This window comes from Wolffia australiana, chromosome 2 (genome assembly GCF_029677425.1).
Source record: "Wolffia australiana isolate 7733 chromosome 2, ASM2967742v1".
NCBI classification, from domain to species: Eukaryota; Viridiplantae; Streptophyta; class Magnoliopsida; order Alismatales; family Araceae; genus Wolffia; species Wolffia australiana.
The window spans coordinates 15,544,666-15,565,652 of record NC_135836.1 but is presented as its reverse complement, the minus strand read 5'-3'; the positions used below and the strand labels follow the sequence as shown (position 1 = coordinate 15,565,652).

Sequence of the window (20,987 nt, the reverse complement as noted above, 5' to 3'; positions counted from 1 at the left end):
TACGTGTGATGAAGACAACTATAAGGAATTTCGGTTTACCCCTTTCATTTTCAAATAATCAATTTGTGTGTGAAGTTTGTAATATGCCAAAATCACACAAACTTTCATTTTCTCCAACATATCTTAGATCCACAAAATGCTTAGAAGTTGTTCACTCTGACTTATGGGGACCAGCTCCCCTTACTTTGCATTCAGGATGCTTATATTAATTAGTATTCATTGACCATTTTAGCATGTATACCTGGTTGTATCCTCTCAAGAAAAAAAAAGATCTTCTTTAAGTATTTGAAAATTTTCAGACACGAGTTGAAAACCAACTTAAGACCAAAATCGTGTACTTCCAGTCTGACTGGGGTGGTGAATATAAAGATCTTCATCCATATCTGAAAAGTAAGGGAATTTTCCATAGAGTATCTTGTCCTTATACACCAGAACAAAACGGTACTGCTGAGAGAAAGCGCAAACATCTAATAGAAACTGCGCTTTCTCTCCTAAAAACAGCCCATATGCCACAACTATTCTGGGATGAAGTTGTATCTACGGCAGTGTTTTTGATCAATCGTTTAATAACTCCTGTCTTAAGAAACAAATCGCCTTATGAAGTTTTATTCAAAACAGTGCCAGACTATTCAATACAAAGAACGTTTGGATGTTTATGCTACCCATACTTAGGACCTTATGCTTCTAATAAGCTTGCTTACAGGTCCGAGAGATGCATCTTCATTGGGTACAGCTCTCTGCACGCAGGTTACAGTTGTTTCTCTCCAAATACAATAAATTTTTTTATCTCTCGGCATGTCATTTTTTATGCAAATAATTTTCTTTTTGCGTCTATTTCAGTTAACAAGAATCCTGGTTTATTGGGGTCTAGTCCTGACACATTGAAATCTAATTGAGATCAATGTCAATTCACTTTTAAAAATGTTTTCCTTAAGCCTGTTGAGTAGGATAAAGTAATGGATGAATCTTTATCCAATAATGCCAATACTGATATTCCTTATTTCTCTACAACAAACTCTCAAAAGTCTGTAGCCTCTGAAGACCCATTATTAAAAACTCCATCGATTGTACTAAGCAAATCAGAATCTATGCGGAGCGAGTATCCAGAGATACTTCCCACACTTGATTACACTCCTGAGCCGAATGAACTTATAAAGATCAGACCTCTTTATAAGCTACATCAACACACTGATCTCAACCAGACTAGACCTAACACTTGTTCTATTTAACATCCATTACCATAGTGCCTTACTTCAATTTTAAACAATCTTATTGAACCCACGTCCTTTTCTGTTGCATCCAAAGATCTAGAGTGGATGAATGCTATGAATAAAGAATATCAGGCACTGATATCCAATAACACTTGGACATTAGCGCCCAGAAATTCTAACCCAATGGGAAATTTGACAAATACAAGGCTTGGCTGGTTGCAAAAGGTTTCAACCAGAAAGAAGGCTTTGATTTTACTGAGACTTTTAATCCAGTCATAAAACACACTACTATTAGGATACTTTTATCATTAGCAATTAATAATAAGTGGCATATACATCAATTTGATGTTTCTAATGCCTTTTTACATGGGGTTTTAAAGAAATAGTTTACATGGAACAACCCATCGGATTTAAAGATAGTCTACGACCAGACCATGTATGTCTTTTTGCATAAGTCTCTCTATGGTTTAAAACAATCTTCGAGAGATTGGTTTACCAAGCTCACAACATTTTTATGTGACGCTGGATTTACAGGATCTAAGAAAGACTCTTCATTGTTCTTCAAACTACAAAATGATCCAGTGTTTATTTTGATATATGTTGATGCATTTTGATTATATACCCCGATAAGCATGAAAGATAATTGGCTAATGGGCGTGGCGGTGCGGCTCTCAGCGAAGCTTCGTCTCAGGCTCGGGCTTGGCTCGGTCAACTGGCACAGCGCGAGGACAGCGCGGGGCGGCTCGATCAACGGTGTGGCGTGAAGACGGCGCTGAGCAGCTCAGTCAATGGGCGCACTGCGCAGTGCGAAGACGCCGCGGAAAGGCTTGGTCAACGGGCGAGGACGGTGCTGGGCGACTCGGTCAACAGGCGCAGCACGTAGACCGGCGCATCGGTGCTGGCTCGGTCCCTGGCGCGAGGATGGTAAACGGGCACGGCGCGAGCTCGATCGCGGGCGTCCCGGAGATGGGCGCCCGGAGCAGCGGCGGCGTCGGCGGCGTGAGCGGGCGATGTCCGTGCAGTTGCCGGGAACGGCGACGGGTGTTCGGCATTGGGCAACCAGCACGGCCGGCGTCGGAATCGGCGTCTGAGCGGCTACAGCCAAGCGGTCGCTGGCAAACTGCGTCGGGGTCCGGCGTCGGGCGACCATTAGGCTGGTGTTGGAGTCGGCATCGGGAGCGGGCAGCGACCGAGCGGTCGTAGGCAAACTACGTCGGGTCCGACGTCGAGCGACCACCACAGCCGGCGTCGGGAGCAGGCGGCGACCGAGTGGTCGCAGGCGAACGGCGTCGGGAGTCCGGCGTCGGGCGACCAGCGCGGCAACTCCCCGCGGCGGAGGGGAATGTTTCATCTTCTCTCCCGCGGGCGAACGTCCGACGGCGTCGGGAGTGTCGGCTGGCGGATCTCGAGCGGCCGGGTGGCGCGAGGCTGACGGCGCAGGCGCGGGCTTGGTTTCCGGCGGCAGAGTTCCGACGGAACGGGAATCCAGCGGAACTGGAGCGGGCGACGGCTATCGGCCCCGTTCCCGTTCCGTTCCCCTCTCTCTCACTCTCTTTTGTCCCTCAAGAGGTCGTCGGCCTACCTTTTTTCCAAAAATTCACAAAATCTACTCTTTAGGGTGCCCTCTAGTTCCCTTATGTAGGGAGGGTGATGGGCCCTAAGGAGGGACCAAAAGAGGGGGGCCCATTAGGAAAGGGGCCCCCTCTTAAGACCACTAATACAGATGTTTTAAAACAAAACAAAAAGGGAAGAGGGTTCGAAGGGGAAAAGACGAAACAAAAAGGGCTTTTGCGAGGATAATGGCCCGAGAAAATCAAAACTATCTAGATACCTTTGCCCTCGCCTTGGCGTGCTGTTCTGGCGGGGCTCGAGCCGACGGGTGTCACTGGTGACGATGTGGATTTCCGTGTCGTCCTTGACTGAGCCGGATCCCGTGCTCAATCAAAGTTACAAGCAAAAACATTAAGATTCAGTTCGTCAAAAGTTTATAGTTATAAATACAGACTATAATTAACTATTAATTTATGGTTATAAATACAGAACCAATTGGAACGATTAATTTGCTGACAATACAATCTTTAACCTCTACTTCTTATCTCTCTTCTCTTCTTCTTCTCTACTCCTCGTTATTGTTCTTGGTATCCAAAGTTCTACGCTCTTACACAAAGGGCTAAAAGGTTGAATGAAAGATAAAAGAAACAATTATCTGGCTTAGTATCTGAAAGAATCGGCAAGATGATCGGATGGAGCTCCACGAGGGATCTCCTTGGACGGCTCACCCCTCAACCCTAATTGCCAATTGGGGGGACATGAAGAATCTTGTAGTCGGAAAGAGGGAATATGTTTATTTAAAAGGAAGCCAAGAAACAAGAGAACAAAACAAGAAGATTCATTATCCGTCCGAATACACGCGTCGCCCTGACGTGATGCCTACCAGGAATGTGTGATGACGACCATATCCGAGAGAAGGAGCTTCCAAGACAAGACGTGAGCACGTCGAAAGCCGAGCCAGCCAGAAAACAACACACGGACATCCCAAGAACCATCCTCATTCTTTTAGCATTTCAATTACCAGACACCCTTTTAAGAAGAAGATAAGAAAGAGAAACCTTCGCTACAATAAAGATCGGTAGTTTATCGTAGACATATTCATATCCATAATCTATGGGCATCCCAAGAACCATCATCATTCTTTGAGCATTTCAGTAATCAGACACCCATTCAAGAAGAAGATAAGATAGAGAAACGCCCGCTACAATGAAGATCGGTAGTTTATCCTAGACATATTCATATCCATAACACACGGGCATCCCAAGAACTGTCCTCATTATTTGGGCATTTCAGTAACCAGACACCCTTTCAAGAAGAAGATAAGAGAGAGAAAACCCCATTACAATTAAGATCCGTAGTTTATCGTAGACATTATCACATAACTCAGTCGTTTAGAAGACAACTCATAAAGACCGACTTCTAAATTGCGCGTTCTCCATGTCAGGCATCTCCGGCGGAAGCTCCGCCGCTGAAGCTGCTCCGTATCTATCTGCTGTCGGGTTGCGGCTTTATTCGAAACCGCTACCGGCGCCGATTTCGCAGCAACCAAAGATGAACAGTACGAGCAGCCCCTCCTAGTCAACGTCTCTGTTATGGATACAGCCGAACGGGTAGAGCTCTCTATCTCTCTCTTGGGACGCGGACAAGACCTGACCATGATCAGATGACTTGACTAAAAGCTGCTACGAGGAAGTGGGCAGACCAGGGCTGGCGTAGACGTACAGACATGATCAGATCCGGGGGTCATAAGCGAAGAAGAGATGATCTCTCGATCTCTGCGACATCCAACGGAGGTCGGTGGTCGACGACGGCGATACTTCGCCGGGCTGGCTTCCCGAGCAAGAAGAAATCGTCGACCGGCGCTTCAGGCTCGGGCTCTTGAGGCTCTGCGAGTACGAGGCGCGGCCGCCGGCACGCGGGTCCGGGCCGGGGAAGGAGAGCCGCTTCCTCGCGGAGGCCGTGGCGCGGTCGCGGTCCGGCGTGGCGGGCCTCTGACGCGGCGCGCTCTGGGACCGGACCCTCGCTTTAGCCGACTCGGTCGCCGCCATGTAGTGCGGCAGCGCCGTCCCCTGATGTTGTTGACTACGGCCGCGAGGGCTCGCGGAACGGACCTGAACCTGCCGAGCCTTGGCCGGCGACGGCGTGTGAGAGGGCGGGTGCTGAAGTTGGCTCTGAGAGCTCGACCGCCGCAGCGGCGGCGAGACCATGGCCGGGGGCTGTACATGAGCTCGACTATTGGGACCGGGCAGGGCTGAAAGTCGCCGTCTTTCCGCGCCCCTCTGCCCAAAATCAGTTCTTGCAGGGTCTATATCATCCGCATACCCGCCATTGGCAACCCTCGACTGCATTATGAAATAAGGAACAAGAACCTAGCTTTACGGGTCCATTAAACATAGGAAGGAAATGAATAATTTCACCATACCGAATCCCAGAGCCTGGCATCGCAGCTGAAGGATATCTGGTCGTGGGCTACCCCACGGGAGAGGCGGAGGCGCTGGTCTCTGACCCGGGCTTGAGCCCGGGCTAACGCTTGCATAGACCAGAGAGTCGCATTAGCTTGCTTACGCACGTTGTGGCCCCGGACTAACGCCTGGAGCTTCACCAAGCCCCTGAGAGCCCGCAGAGCTCTCCTCGCCTAACATAAAACACCCCGTAAGCAATGAAAGCACAGCGAGAGATAACGGGGAGAACGCATACCAGATAACCGCGAAAAGCCGCCTGAATACACACCGCGGCGAAGTACTCTCTCACGCGCGTCGATTGGGGGCGAGGAAACCTCTGCGCAGAAATGCTACCGACGGGTCTCCTAGCCGGCGGCGGCGTCGTCCACTCTCTCTTCTGCAACAAGGTAGAATCGAAGTGAGATAAGCAAAGAAACCGGCGACAAGACGAGGCGGAGGAGGTGAGAAGATGAAGAAACCGACCCTTCTCTCTAGCTCGAGTTCCTCTGGTTTCGGGGCTGTGGTTTCCCGAGGCTTCTTCTCGGGCTCCTTAGAGGGGTAGCCAAATACCCTCTTCACCGCCGCAAACCATGAGCTCGCGCCTTTCTTCCCCATGGGAAAACTTTCCACTCGTTACTGTGGAGAAGGTGCTCTCACGGGTTTAAGGCAACCCTGCCTAACGCCGTAAGTGGGCGGGTAAGACCATGCTTCGAAGGATGAGAGATAGATATGTAGATAGATAGATAGATAGATAGATAGGTAATAGAAAGATAGTTAGATAGATAGATAGATAGATAGAGAATTTGAGAGAGATAGATAGATGAGATGGGAATGGGTTATCAAGATGGGAAGCTGAAACAGGATATCGGCAACCCTTCACAGCGCGGTGACTCGGCGGGTAGGGCCGGTGTTCGAAGGATGAGATAAATAGATAGATAGATAGTTAGAATGACTCATAGATAGATAGTAAGATAAAAAGGTAGACAGATAGATAGATAGATAGCTAGATAGATAGATACAGAGAGAGAGAGAGATAAGATAGCGATGGTAATGGGTTTTCGAGATGGGAAGCTGAAATGGCAGCGTGGCTGGTCCGGGGGAGGCAACCACGTGTTGGCGCAGATGGGGCTGATGGAGATCTTTCCCCCATTTGTACTGAATCGGGCGGCTGTTCCATTCACGAGCCAAGGGGTAAGGAATCCGGGTCCGCCTTTCGAAGAACGGACATGTTAGAGAGAGAAACAATCAGCCTATCACAGTCTTGCGGACACGGACACGTCTGTGACTTGAAACGCTTGACTTTGAGTGCTCCTAACCCTAATATTAATATGTTAGGTTTCTATCGAAACTAGGTCATCGAGCACAGTTGCTGCCAAAAACGGGTAACAGTCGCAGCCACACAAATATAAGCCTAACTCACCACTCCCGTTGTCCCACCAAGTCTTTTCTATCGAGAGAGTTAAGTTGTAGTATACCATAAAAGATATTTTTATTTATTATTATAGATTTTTAGTTATCACAGAGTCCCATTTAAAGTGTATTAATTTAGTCGATACTTCGTAGGCCAAGGCTGTCCTGAAAATAAGGATAATTTAGGATAGACTGAAGAGGATAAACTTTCTCCTCAAGAGGATATTTTTATCTTTGAGAGTCCCATCACTCTCAAGACCTGAGGGCCTACTCGTTGACTTGCTAACCCCTAAAGAACAAGATTGCAGTGTACTCGGATATATTTTCCTGACTCTTTCATTTATTTGCTCTTTAATTATATGCTCTGTTTACTATTTCCAACCACTTCACTGATTCATACTTCAGAAAAAATACAATGGAAGTTGATCTTAACTCTTATTCATAGAGACGGGATGATGCAGAGTCGACTGAGCATAGAAGAGATGTACGGCTAGCGGCAAATGGGACAGAGAACAAGGCCGTTCTCGTTGCACTCCGGGCATCGAACTACGCCGCCGTCGCCGCCGCCCGCCGCCACCACGACCAGCTTCTTGCCGCCATTGCAGCGGAAACAAGGAAGAAACTTGTCCCCACAGCACACATGACAAAGCTGCCCCGGCGGCGCCTTTGGCAGCCCATGAAGCAGCTTCTCCAGACCACCTTCCTCGTGAATTTTCAACACCTCGTCGACTCCGCCTACACACCTTCCTCTCACAAATAACCTCGGCAAGCTGCAGTCTTTGACGCCATTGACCAGCTCTCTCAGCTCCTCTCGAAACCCCATGTCCATCGACACATCCCTCTCCTTAAACCAGACGCCGAGCCCTTGCAACGCCGACCTCACCTTGTTACAGTCCTCGTACGTCTTCCTTATGCTTCGGAGGCTCGTGGTGTAGAGGACGGCAGCGATTTCGCCGCCTGGCGGGCAGCTCTCGGGGAACATCTCCAGCGAGTACTCGCAGCTCGGCTTTGGCGAGATGCCGTAGTCTCTGAACAGCTTCACGGAGACTCCATGTCTCGTCTCTGAGTTCTCGCTTGTGTAGCGGTTCTCCTTTCCCGTAGAAGAGGAGATAAGGGGCTTGCGAGTGGGAGACTGTGTCTGGCTCTGAGGAACTGGGTTTCTGACGAAGAGGAGAGAAGTCCTCGGCGGAGGGGATTTGGAAAGGTGGTCACTGGCTGTGTTGGTTGAGCGACGGGGAAAGCGGGAGAAATCTACGGGCGGCGGTGGTGGTGGCGGCGGAGGAGGAGGAGGAGGTGAGAGAGAGGAGCGGGCTGGGGAAAAGACGGAGCTTGTCATTTGATCAGATGGGTTTGAGCTGTGGTCGAGGGTGTTGAGCGAGCCGTAGGTTGAGGAGGTAAGGGAGACGATGTGGTGCCCGATGGCGGCACCACCGATGACGCTTCCTTCCTCATCATCGAGGAATCTTGACGAGGTGCAGCCCATGGGTCTCTCCCGATGCCGACGTCGGTGAGGATCTCAGTTTGAAAACACCCACAAAGCCCGCCCTTCTGATCTGAAATGAATATGCTCCATTGGTCTGTTTCACCCTTTTTTTTCGCGCTTGGCGGGCTCCTTCCCTTTCAAATCTTGACCTACAGCAATTTTGTGTGGCCCATGGCTCAGCTCTACCATCCAGTCAGTGCTCCCGCAATAGTGTTTGCCAGTCCTGATATCATCGGATTATGATATCGAGACAGATGTGAAACTTTTATTCGTTGAAAATCACATATCGAGACAGCTCTAAATCACATTTCTGATATCCGTTTTTACCGATATCGGATATTGTTATCGGTTTTGATGTCATTATCCACCTCGTCTCTCGGAAAGAATGATAACATTAGATATCAAATTTTGATATCCAACATAGAAAGGTTGAAAAAAACATTTTATTCGTTGTAGTTGTTATCCTGCAATGGTTTGGAGAGGAATTATGTCTGCCAACAGGTAAGCAGAGAGCATTTTAAGTATTTTATTACCTCCTTTAGTATATACCCCTCGAAAATTCCGTTCTCTTCCAAATGGGATAATAGGATTTGGACTCCGTTAATTCCTTTGAGTTTCATTCTTGAGAATGTACTCCCCAGGCGGGATACTTAACTCGTTAGCTACAACACTGCTTCGGGAATGGCCAGCTCCCATAGTGTGACGGGCGTTGTGTACAAGGCCCGGGAACGAATTAACCGTCGTATGGCTGACTGGCGATTACTAGCGCCTCCGACTTCATGCAGGCAAGTTGCAGCCTGCAATCCGAGTCGAGGACGGGTTTTTTGGGGTTAGCTCACCCTCGTGGGATCGTGACCATTTGTCTCGGCCATTGTAGCATGTGTGTCACCCAGGGCATAAGGGGCATGATGACTTGACGTCATCCTCACCTTCCTCCGGCTTATCACCGGCAGTCTGTTCAGGGTTCCACAATGGTGGCAAAAACTAGGTAATAATATTCTAGAAACATTTGGGCATTGTTAACGTAAAGCATCTAAAATCATGTTCAATATTGACTTTTTTCTCTTGATACCGGATATAAAAATCCGGATATTGGTTTCGATATCCGGATATTAGATTCCGATAGCCGAGATCCAGATATAGAATTCCGGTAACCACGATCAGCCTCGTCCTTAACGGTTAGATATCCGTCGCGATATCTGTCGTACACATGAATGTAAGTATCCATTCAATATCCGATATCCACTATCAGAAATCGTCCCGAATTTTTCTGGATACCGGATATTGGTTGTCTGATACTTAGTATCGGACAGATATAGGACGGACATTTCCTATCGCCCAACAATATCACGACAAATGCTGGGCTGTCTGGTATTTGTTTCAAGGGTTACATGATGTTAGTGGCATCTAAATAATTTATAAGTTGCAATTACGCTATAGAAAGCTAAATTTATCATATGTTTGAGCATTTAATATATTTCTTTAAGGTTTTCATTGATGTTCAAGTAATACTTCATGCTTAGTCTTACCTAGTCCAAAATCAGCCCAAAGCATGGACCGTCGGGCACAATATATGTCTCCTAAACATTTATAAGTCAAGTAGGTATACATAGATGTTTCCACGTTATTATTTTGTTCAAAACTGTTTGTAAAGTTGTAATTTTTTTTATTATTTTCTGCTTGGGAAAATGCATGCTCATTGTGCAAACCACAATACGGAATTTGTATCTCGATGTAGGATGCTGATTCAATATGTTGGAATGGTCATCCAACACATTCAGAGGCCTACAATATCTGTCACAACACTGGGGGTCAGATGAATATTCAAGATCCGTCTAGTATCTGATATCCCTAATCTAAAACCTCCCCAGTTTTATCCTAATATTAGACATGTATCAGACAGCCAAGCACCACTACCTCATCCTTCGACTGAGACTAGATAATGGTGACGTTGACTGGTTTTAGCTGAGGAACCTCCCATATAATTCTTGTTCCTTCTTAACCATTAGCCTAGGGAACATCATGGTCCGGTCACAAACAGTTTATAAAAAAAACCTAAATGTATATCAAAATTAGATCAGGCCTTGGTGGAATCAGGTGGCTAGCATAAGTCATTGTTCAAAGTTAAATGTTATGGTTTTGAACAAAGCTTAAGAGCTCAGAGTTGATATTAGTAGATAACCTGTAATTTCACTCCTTGGATGAATATAACAAATCAAATAAAATATCTGCACAAATTTCCACGACAAGGAATAATTTATTTTAAAATTTTAAATTACTCTTTAAGACCACCAAGTTTACCTTTTAATGGAATCCGCTAAAGTTTGACTCGAGTAACTTATATGTTTCAATCTTTATTGAAAAAATAAATGATTACGGACAGTAAGGGAGTGTGAAAAATGGCTTCAAATTACGGAGGAAGTGATAGTGAATGACATGAAAATGATATCGTAGATAGAGGGAGAGAGTGAGAGGAAGAGAGATATAGTTTTACAAGGGATGAGAGTGAGGGTTGGTAGAGAATTAGAAGAAGGGAAGAAGGGAAGAAGGGAAGAAAGGTAAAGGGAAAGAGATACAACTAGAGAGGAAGAGAGATTAAGAGGGGAAGAGATAACATTAGTGATGGTGAGCTAGTGAGAGAGGAAAAAAGAGTTAGAGAGGTGGAGAGAGAGAGAAATTGAACCAAGGAGACTAAAATAGAAATTGACGGGTAGATGGATAAAATGGAGGGGATAGAGAGAGAGGGACACTAGAATAGAAATAGATGGATAGACGGTGAGAGTGAAATGGACTGAGTGAGGGATAGGAAACAACACGTATGGGACATGACTGCTCAAACCTGACGAGACGGATGACGAGCAGTGATATATGAGAGTGTGACGTGGAGTTAGCTGGGTCTCCCGTCCCATCACTTATTCCAGGATCGTGAAAATTTTTGTCAGGTTTTTTCCACCCCTCTATAGAGCTGTTGTCCCATCCTCGTCCCGTCACCAGACAGTGTCTCCATTACACGTGGCAAAAGGACACGTCCACTATAAAAATATTTTAATTCATTAATTTTCAAACACATTCAGCTCTCTCTCTCTCTCTCTTGGACTCCGTCTCTTTGTATGTTTCTCTCTCTCTCTCTTGGACCCCCTCTCTCATACTCCCACTCTCTCTCAAACTTCCTCTCAGACTCCCTCTCTCTCTATCACTTGCGCTCTCACGGACTCCCTCTATCTCTCTCTCAAACTTCCTCTCTCCCAGATTCTCTCTCTCTTGAACTTCCTCATTCTCAGACTCCCTCTATCTCAAACTTCCTCTTTCCTAGACTCCATCTCTCTTGCTCTCTCTCTCTCAAACTTCCTCTCTCCTGGACTCCCTCTCTCTCTTTCTCAAACTTCCTCTCTCTTGGACTCCCTCTCTCTCTCTAACTTCCTGTCTCGCGGACTCCCACTGTCTCTAGCTCTCAGGCTCTCATACTCCCTTCCTCTCTTGAGCCTCTTCTCTCCCATATTCCCTCTCTCTCTCAGACAATTTCTTTCCCTCTCTCTCTCTAACTTCCTGTCTCGCGGACTCCCACTGTCTCTAGCTCTCAGGCTCTCATACTCCCTTCCTCTCTTGAGCCTCTTCTCTCCCATATTCCCTCTCTCTCTCAGACAATTTCTTTCCCTCACTCTCTCTCTCCCCCTCTTTCTATATATGTATATATCTCTCTCTCTCTTGGTCAGCCTCCCTCTCTTCCTCTGTCTTTGTTGATCTACTTATCTCTCTCCCTCTTTCAATCTCTCTCTCTCTCTCTCTCTCTCTCTAAATAGAGAGAACGAGAGAGACTCTGAACTCAGGGCCGGCTTTTGCAATCTGATTCAAATACTGGGTTAGTATGCTTCTTTTTCTGTTCATTCTGCAATTTTTATTCTGCATTTTTTCATTCTTCTCCTTCGTATTTTTATTTGTCTTCTTCTTTAACTTCTTATGCTTCTTCTGCTTCAACCGTTTCATCTTTTTCAACTTGTTCTGTTGAAGCAAAATTTGGGTCCAATAGCACGTCCCAAGGGAGCAAATTTTGTTCCTTTACAGAAAACCAAAAGAATTGCCTGGTATGTCCTCTTTTGGAAGTGGAATACTATATTGATTTTTTTTCTCATTTATTGACTCATTCGGCCAATTCTGTAAAGAGAAACACAATTCTGATAATTCTTGTTTGAACTTTTTTGGATTTCATGTGTCTTAAAGCATCTTCTAGCTTTTTCTTCTTTTACCTCTTCTAGCTCTTCTTCATCTTCTAGCTTCTTCTTCCTCTTTGTCTTGTAGCTACTTCTTTTGGTTCTTTCTTCTTCTAGCTCCTTCTTCCTCTTTCTCTTCCTCTTCGAGCTCCTTCCTCTTCTAGCTTCTTATTCCTCTTCTTCTTCTAGCTCCATCTTCCTTTATTTCTTCCTCTTCTAGCTTCTTCTTCCTCTTCTAGCTCCTTCTTCCTCTACTAGCTCCTTCTTCCTCATCATCTTCTTCTTCTAGCTTCGTCTTCTTCTTCTAGCTTCGTCTTCCTCTTTTTCCACTTCTTCTTCTTTCTACTTATTTTCCCAGTTCTTCACCAGCCGGGGACAGTTCTGGCGAGCCCCTGGCCAAGATCGAACAGTTCGAACAAATGGCCGATCAAACATGAATGGATCAAATAGTTCGTTTGATATTTTTATTTGAACTCGAACAAAGGCTCTGTTTGATCGAAACATTCAAACAGATCGGTTCGAATCGGCATTTTTTCGTTCGAATCTTCGATCAAGAGTCGAGCGATCAGATCCGATCTGATCCTCTATATTTAAGAGAAAGAGCCAAAGAGAGTGACAGATGGTGAGTGAAGGACAGAGAGAAAGTGAAAGAGGGGGAGAGAGACCCAAATAAAGAGTGTAGTAGATACAGGAATGAAAGAATAAAGAGAGCAACGTGAGAGTTAGAGAGACAAGAAGGGAGAGAGAGAGAGAGAGGGAGAAAGGAGTTTGGGAGAGGTATAGAGCATATAAAAAATAATTTATGATATAAATTTATAAAATGATTATACTAATGGTATCCATCTGGAATACAATAATAAATTTTAAAATGGAACAGAGGTTTGGTTGGCTGTAAAAAGCAGAGTGATGGTCTATGTGTGATTGAAGTTCGATTAGACCATGACGTTCTCCACATGCACATATGGAGCAAGTGCACGTGGATGAATGGCAGTCCAGCTTGTTGCGTCACCAGCCCCTATCGGATTAATAACTAAAATGAGATTCCATCCTGTTCTGTTTGTCCACTGTTAAAATCATTTATTAATAGACGGGCAGTTATTTTATATTCATATATTTGCATGTTATTAAGCTATCAATTATGGGTCTCCCCTGAGCATGATGAACTGTTGATAGTGATGGGATTAAGACACACATAAATAAAATTTGGTATTCATACTGATCTATGAATGTAGATATACTAAGTTATAAAGTTTACATGCTTCCAATATAGGGACCATGTCCTCTATTCATAGTGTTGACTATTCTTCTAGACATCCCATGATCCAGATAGACGCCAGGGGCAGAGGAATATTTTACTTTGATTCACATGTCTGGATGTTACATTGATTTAACATCCACAGACTTACGGGCTCGGCTCCACCATTGTCGGGCACAAGGACTACAAGAGACGAAAAGTGGTTGTAAAGCATGAAGCCTGATCGAAAGAGGGCATCTCCTTCAGCCCAACAGAGGAGAACTGGACAAGCTGGAAACTGGGCCATGCTCTCATCATATGGCCCGAGAAGCGCTGTTGCACCACGCTTCAATTCCTTTGGCCTTTATCACATAACAAAGGCAAAGCAGCTAGGCTGATCATAACTACGCCTCTTGGGAACAACGAGCGTGACAGTGGGGCCTCTTCACAGGCCGGGAGGAGAAGACTAGTAGACTGTCTTTTCTCTTGCAAATCAGAATCGATCGAGAGAGATGGGCAACTGTCTGCTGCGACGCTCGTGCTGCGGAGAAGATAGCATGGTCAAGGTGGTGACGGCCAACGGCGGCGTTATGGAGCTCCGGCCGCCCGTCACCGCCGAGTGCGTCACCAACGGCTTTCCCGGCCATGGCGTGTTCACTGGCCCGAGGGCGCGGTCCGGCCCGTTGGTCCACAACGAAGAGCTTCTGCCAGGAGAAACCTACTATCTCCGACCCATTAATGGCGGGACTGGTGGCACCGCCGCTTCCATCGTGGCCTCCTACAAGGTCTCCTTCAACCAGCCGGGCCTCGCGAAGAAGCAAGAGCTAGAGCCTTCCAGCAGCGGCCGCGGCGTATGGAAAGTTAAGCTCGTCATCACCCCGGCTCAACTAGCGGAAATATTATCGCAGGAGACGAGAACAGAGGCGCTGATAGAGAGCGTTAGGACGGTGGCAAAGTGTGGCTACGGCGCGGCCTCCTCCGCGGCCAATTCTGACCAGTGGAGCTTCTCCAGCAGTAGAAAGTGCCCCTCCGACCACGCCACCTAGCCCCCCAACCCTATCTTCTTTTGCTTATCTGTTTATCGTCTTTGCAATACTTCTTCTATCTCGTTGTGTTCAACTTCTCTCCGTCTTTCTCGCTCGAAGAATCCCCCTTGGGAGTTCATCCATGGCAGGGGATCGACTCAAGAGAGCGCTGCAATCGAAGAGGACAGGATGATGTAAAGACGGGCCTGCGCACAACAGCTGGTGATGAGATCAGCGGAGGAGAGAGCCGTACTGTTCGACTGCTCCTGCCATTGTGATTAATTACCAGAGGCTTGGGAGCCGGGGGAGTCGTTGGATTCTTATCGGACGGGAGAAACGGCACTTCGACAGCGTTCAAAGCGTCCACAATTACTGATGTGCTTCCCTCGTTCTCCGATTCATGAGAACTTGTTGCCGAGGAGTTCTCACTTTCCCAGTCCCAAAGATAACTAGGATAGCCCCGAGGGGAGAGGTCGCCCGTCGACGAGGCATAAACGTAGTCCCGGTGGAAGACCATTTTTATTATCAACCCTGAGGAAGCCTTCATTGATTGGCTACGTCTTTAGAAATTCTCGTCGTGCTCTTTAGCATTAATGCAATATTTTTCGGTATGCCGATCTCTTGGTTAGTTGGTTATTTTATATTCTTTGTTTCTGATCTGGTTCATCTCAACGACGTATTAGTAATCTCTTTAAACTAGTTGAGAGTAAGTGTCAGGGGTGATAATGATGAAAAGAAAGAGAAGTAGAGAGAAAAGGGTCCAACGAGGGAATTAAATTATATATTCCATCCTAACATATAAATGCCAAACTACTTATGCATTTATGGGAAGGATGGGAAATTTCTAAAAGATCTATCTCATCGAGTGCCTTCTAGTGGTCTTGTTTCCGAGAGCTGTTTGCTCCAGCGAAGAGCTTTTAATATGTCTTAAGAGCGTCTTCAGCGAGCCAGAAGATGGAAGCGATATAATGAGAGAACCGTGTGTCGAACGACGTGCCATGACTGACCTATATGGGGGATAGGGACAGAGCACGAAGCGAGTGAGTGATAAATAAGATGATGCACTGTCCATCATGATGCATCAGGGAGAGATAACTATAATGTTAGACAATAGGGACATAGCTGTATGGGAGAGTTATCTGGAAGATATATAGTCAACAGCAGTACTACATCTTATATCTTTGACGCATGTTAAACATTTTTCTCACAAAACCTCTGAATACCGTACATAGTTTTCCTGTGCACTAAGAGCAAATCACTTTTTGATCCCAAGCTAAACATTTTGAGCTTCTTCCTAATCGTAGCCTTCAACTCGGTCTTGTTGTGGCCTTCTAGAATTCAGGGATTTGAGAAGTTTCTTGAGTAAACTTTGAGCTCAGTAGAGAAAGCTTTTCCATTCAAGGTCACGATTGCTGTACCATCCACGCGCCCCATGCCCATAAACGCTGTGTGCTCTCGCCCTGTTGCCTGATTGTTGTACCCGTCATGCACCTCCATGATGATACCTAATGAAGGTGGTAAGAGCTCCGCACACTTCATGCACCACCACTGCAGTGGGGGTCCAACACACTGCCGGCACGAGCAAACTTCTTCTGGGTACTTCCAAGGTATCGCTCATGTTTTTTTTTATATTTACTGCTCCCTTGGCGTGGGCGAACAGGGTCCGTGTAAGTGGGATATTTATCCTTGCTCCACGCCAATGAATGCTGATAAACAATCCATTTAATAAATAAAAACCCCTTGAGTGGCGTCCAAGGTACTGTTGGATTGGTCTGTGGGCACAACCTTGGGGTTCGATGTACCCAGCACCATGCTTTTTGCCAATCAAAACAAAAAGAATTTGTTTTGCTATGTTTCATTTTATTATGTTACATCAAGTATTGTCAATGAGAGGTTGTGCGTCCCAACATCACGTTGATAGAACGCCTACAGTCGACCCTAATCATTAAACAAATACTCGTTTCATCAGAAATTTAGACCTAACATATTGTAGATCCTTATGGTGAGTTGTGTCAAGATTAGGACAAAATATATGTTTGTGTTGACTTTGTTCCATTGTTTTTTTTACAAAGGAATGTCAAAACAAAAAATGCTATTACTCTTTGAAAGATGCGGTTATATATGTTTTTAAGCCTCAATCAGTTAAGATCTCTATTGGAGAAAATTTTTGTGAATATTTGTTTACCCATATTTTCTTATGAATTTGTTTATATCAGTTGGATAAAATATTTTTAAACAGTCCTAACACAACATAATACAAATAACAATTCAAAGTTTTATCAAAGGCACAAAAAAAAGAATCCTCATTTAAAGAAAAAAATTTTATATGTTGGAGTTATCCAAAAAGAGTTAAATATCTAAAATACACAACAGTAGACCATGTTATGACATTGTAATCTAGACGATTTAACAATTATACTGACCTAGCTCTAGAAAATATCCAAACTCTTGTAGATTCAAATTGGGTTCAAACTTCTTGATGAAAATTAGTTGACATAAGATGCCTGAGTATTATCATAAAAAATTGCTAATTATAACATTTATTGTATTATATATAAATATTTATCTTAATTTATTCAGTACTCATATGTGTCATACCTTCATTAATAGTTTCAAATGGCTGATTGAGGTTTATAAGAAAATAAATTTATTAAAATTTTAATTTTAAGAGATTTAATAATCAACTTGATTTCAATGTGTTTCCACTTATATTGATACTACTGATGATATCACGAGATATTTCTCATCACACTCTATTTTATAAGTCATTTGTAGCAATGTAGCTTCAAATTATTTTACTAACTATCTAATTTAGATAATTTATCAGCCAATGGCAGAACAACCTTCACGAGACCATTAGGAATGGATATACCACGGGGAATAGATAAATCATGAAGAATGAGTATATAAGAAATGAATATGCAACATTGATCTATCACTCTCCAAAACCTCAAAGTAATCACTATTACAACATTCTAATCATAATGTATTCATCAGGTTCCATAAAATCTATTTCTGAAATCATTGTTCTTCCTAAAACTAGATTTTACATAACCCTTTTCTTCCATTTTATAAATATCTCAGGGTAGATTCTTTCTGATATCATCATCTAATTATCTATACAGCATATCCCGATATCTTCCTTGTCCAATCTATTATGACTACAAATATAAAATTACAACTTTAAGTGTAACAAATAATATATTATTATATTTACTTTCCGTTGAAATAGATTATTATTAAATTGTCATCAAAATATTTATGGTTTAAAATTTAAATTATTTTACAATATTTTCAGAAAACTGTTTAACTCATGAATTTAAAGTCAAATTTTATACTTGTAAATACAATGAAGATTATAGTTCTAATTTTATATTTGTAAAAATTACATCCAAATCAACAGTGTTAATATGAAGTTAAAAAATTATACTCCATATTTTCTGATTTTTTTTCATTTTTTAGCATTAGATATTCATAATTTTTCAAATATTTTGTATTAAAAATATTAGAGGTTCTATTTTGAGTTTCTTTGAGATTACATTATCTATGAAAAACTATTAAGCATGATTACATTAGATTTTTTCATAAAGTCTATTAAACATTTTAATTTAATAATTCTTTTTATTAAGTATGCCAGAGTATTCATTTATATATTCAATAATATGCTTTATATATTACAAAATAATTAAAGTATAATAATTCGATATTTAAGTTTCAATTAATTTTAATTACCAAATTTATGTGCATTAATTTTTATCATTTTTGTATTTATAAATATACACTCTTTAATAACATTGAGTTTTAAAGGCATCATATCATGGTTATCATAATTCAGAGTATGATATCCCTGATTCAAAAGATTAATTCATGCAATTAGTATATATTTTAGAGAACATTTCTTTTAAATGAAATTAGTTTTGAGATAGACATAATCTCAATAAAAAACAAACTTTCTCCTACTTGAATCTTTCAAGTGTTCGTGAAAATGGACTCATTGTTTCTAAGTTAATTATCACCTTTTATTATCTACGTAATTAGGTGAATGGCCTGGTTTTGATCTCATCAAGTTTTTATCAGTTTTAATTATATCAAGTAGTGACTTATTTACAATGATATTGTCAAACATTGATTGAGTGAATTTAACCTTATTAATATTTTATTACATAGATGATGACATGCCTCAATTTTATGCATTTACTTATAAACTACGATTCTGGAAAATATTTAATACACAGATAACATTAAAGATCCTTAGAAATAGGTTTTTTACATTAAAAAATTTATTCAAGAACAATGTCGAACCAATATCTACCATTAACTTTAATTTCACCATTTTTAAAACATAATAAATTTTATTAAATTATCATTGATAATTATCAATGAGAGAGAGTAATCTCTAGGTGATTTTAGCTTCAAAATTTATTAATATCTTAATATAAATATTTCTTAATGATTTCAATAGTTTTGATAATCTTTAAACATAGTGAACTTAATGATGAGTGATTAGTGTGGCGACACAATATTAAGACTAGTAGATACATGTATACATTGCATATTGATATGTTTTTAGGATTGTCTTGTAATTTTTCTGAGATATTATTCATTAATATAATGACCACCTTAATAATAAATTGGAAGTATATTCTTGAATGTGATTCTTGAATTTAAGTTTAACTGAGTTTTTTTTAAAGAGGTCATTCTTGTTGGAATGTGTCACTGATTGATTATTTATGTGAATTGCTATTATTTAGTGCACTAGATTTATATAATATACTTTCAATATGGAAATTTTTTTCAGAAAAATAGCTTTTTCAGAATTCCCACTCCAGGAGTGAAGTCACCGCTTTCTTTCAGAATGTCTGTTCTCTCCGTCCTGGTCAGGTTGGAGGTGAATACTGGCAAACTAAATCATTCAGTGGGGGGTGTTCAAAGAAATGAAGACTTCAACCAACAAGTGGTGTTGAGTCATGAGTAAGTTTTGGGGTAGCGAGCATGCGTGCAGCTGTAACTATGAAAATAATATTTGAATCAGTGAGCCATTTCTTGAATAAATGGAATGTGTGTTGTTTCAAAATATCATGATGTTAGGGAAATAAAGTGTTAGCAATATGTTTTATCAAGGGTAACTGATTTTGAGACAGAGATTTGGGAGAGTGAAGAAGATATATAGTATAGTATTTCTTTTTGGGATTGAGCACATTATTTGGCGCATCAAACATTAAGCCATTCTTTGAGTTTAATTAATTATATTAATCAATATTGAAATTGAAGAAATTTTTTTAATTAAGAAATTAGAAGGTTTTTTGAGGTTATAAGGAGAAATTTTAGGAATGCCGTTAAAGATATATATTTGATGTTTTTGAAGTCAGATTTTTTTCACTTTTGTTGTTTTGGGTTATGAGTATGTAAATTTCAATTATTTTGTAATTTTATATACCTTTCTGAATCCAGGAGTGGCGACATCAATAGATTTGCCCAATGTAATCGCACATCGGTGGTTAGGCTTGTGAACTTCAGAGACGGAGGCTAGCTGAAAGTGAGTATGGTATGGTGTAAGGCTCCAACATATGCGACATTCCCACACAGAGGCCTGCATGCTAACTTGGGTAACATATCTGTATGCATGGATTCACGATTTGGCGACTAAGTCATGAAGTGCGAAGCTACAACATGCACTGCAGATGGTGACGCCCGACCCTGATTTTTAAAGCTATCACCTTTATGGTGTGCGTTCTCGTTGGTGCTCAAGCACAACAGATCAGGGGGAGGCCCGTGTGTGGGACGTGCAATCGGCGTGTCAACGTTGTGGTGTTGCACGCGGAGTCGTGCGTGTGAGTCGTGTGCGCTGTGTGTGCGGGGCGTGGGCCGGAAGACATTCCACCAGGAGATTGAGGCATTGGCAAAAGACATTACCCACGTGGCGCCCCCACGGGCAGTGCTCGGTGCACAGTGCCCAGCTTGAGGCGCCGAGCACGACTCAGGACCGCATGCGATAGGTGTCAACGCGGGTGCTAGTGGTGCGCGGAGCATCAAGGCTGGGATGGGACAACAGATGGCCGAGCGCAATGCCCACAGGTGCATGACATCCGGCTTGGGGGCACGCATGCAGCAGCGGGGCTTGTAGGTGCGCATGGAAGCTACAGGCCTCAAGGTGCAGGTGCGACACTACTACGGTGTGCGACACCTCATCTCGTTACTTTGGTATCTTCCCTTGTCTCCCCCATGTAATGTCCATGGCTACAATGTAAGCTCTTCACGATATGAATGCAATGACCCTATTCCTATACAGGGCTGCATCTCCACCTTCTCTCCTAACCTATTCTATGCAATCTTAAGCTATTATGAAGACTTCCACATCAACAAAGCAAGGTTTCCCGGTGTTCGACTCCAAGCACTGAGGTCGGCGGCCATTAGATTCGAGCAT

General features: G+C 43.1%; 3 protein-coding genes and 1 long non-coding RNA gene across 4 annotated transcripts; 2 read left to right on the top strand and 2 right to left on the bottom strand.

The window, feature by feature from the left end:
- Positions 1-4,068: 4,068 nt before the first annotated feature.
- On the bottom strand, positions 4,069-5,982 carry LOC144716978 (protein IQ-DOMAIN 18-like). Its single transcript, XM_078592268.1, has 4 exons — positions 5,687-5,982; positions 5,460-5,600; positions 5,185-5,397; positions 4,069-5,104 (listed from the first exon to the last, which is right to left on the bottom strand). The coding sequence occupies exons 1-4, from the start codon at positions 5,816-5,818 to the stop codon at positions 4,493-4,495; spliced, it is 1,098 nt and encodes a 365-aa protein (XP_078448394.1). The 5' UTR covers positions 5,819-5,982; the 3' UTR covers positions 4,069-4,492.
- A 998-nt stretch (positions 5,983-6,980) lies between these two features.
- Positions 6,981-8,148, bottom strand: LOC144716976 (uncharacterized). The gene has a single exon (XM_078592267.1). The coding sequence runs from the start codon at positions 8,094-8,096 to the stop codon at positions 7,104-7,106; it is 993 nt and encodes a 330-aa protein (XP_078448393.1). The 5' UTR covers positions 8,097-8,148; the 3' UTR covers positions 6,981-7,103.
- A 2,471-nt stretch (positions 8,149-10,619) lies between these two features.
- On the top strand, positions 10,620-12,297 carry LOC144716975 (uncharacterized). The gene is made up of 2 exons (XR_013585035.1): positions 10,620-11,955; positions 12,105-12,297. It is a non-coding gene; the product is annotated as an uncharacterized LOC144716975 (long non-coding RNA).
- Positions 12,298-13,735: 1,438 nt separating this feature from the next.
- Positions 13,736-14,645, top strand: LOC144716974 (uncharacterized). The gene has a single exon (XM_078592266.1). The coding sequence runs from the start codon at positions 14,051-14,053 to the stop codon at positions 14,582-14,584; it is 534 nt and encodes a 177-aa protein (XP_078448392.1). The 5' UTR covers positions 13,736-14,050; the 3' UTR covers positions 14,585-14,645.
- The last annotated feature ends 6,342 nt before the right edge of the window (positions 14,646-20,987 follow it).

Coding starts and splice junctions, on each gene's coding strand:
- LOC144716974 (XM_078592266.1), top strand. CDS start 14,051: ATGGGCAACTGTCTGCTGCGACGCTCGTGCTGCGGAGAAGATAGCATG.
- LOC144716976 (XM_078592267.1), bottom strand. CDS start 8,096: ATGGGCTGCACCTCGTCAAGATTCCTCGATGATGAGGAAGGAAGCGTC.
- LOC144716978 (XM_078592268.1), bottom strand. CDS start 5,818: ATGGGGAAGAAAGGCGCGAGCTCATGGTTTGCGGCGGTGAAGAGGGTA. Junction 5,601..5,686: donor AACTCGAGCTAGAGAGAAGG/GTCGGTTTCTTC, acceptor ACCTTGTTGCAG/AAGAGAGAGTGGACGACGCC. Junction 5,105..5,184: donor ATGCCAGGCTCTGGGATTCG/GTATGGTGAAAT, acceptor TTCATAATGCAG/TCGAGGGTTGCCAATGGCGG.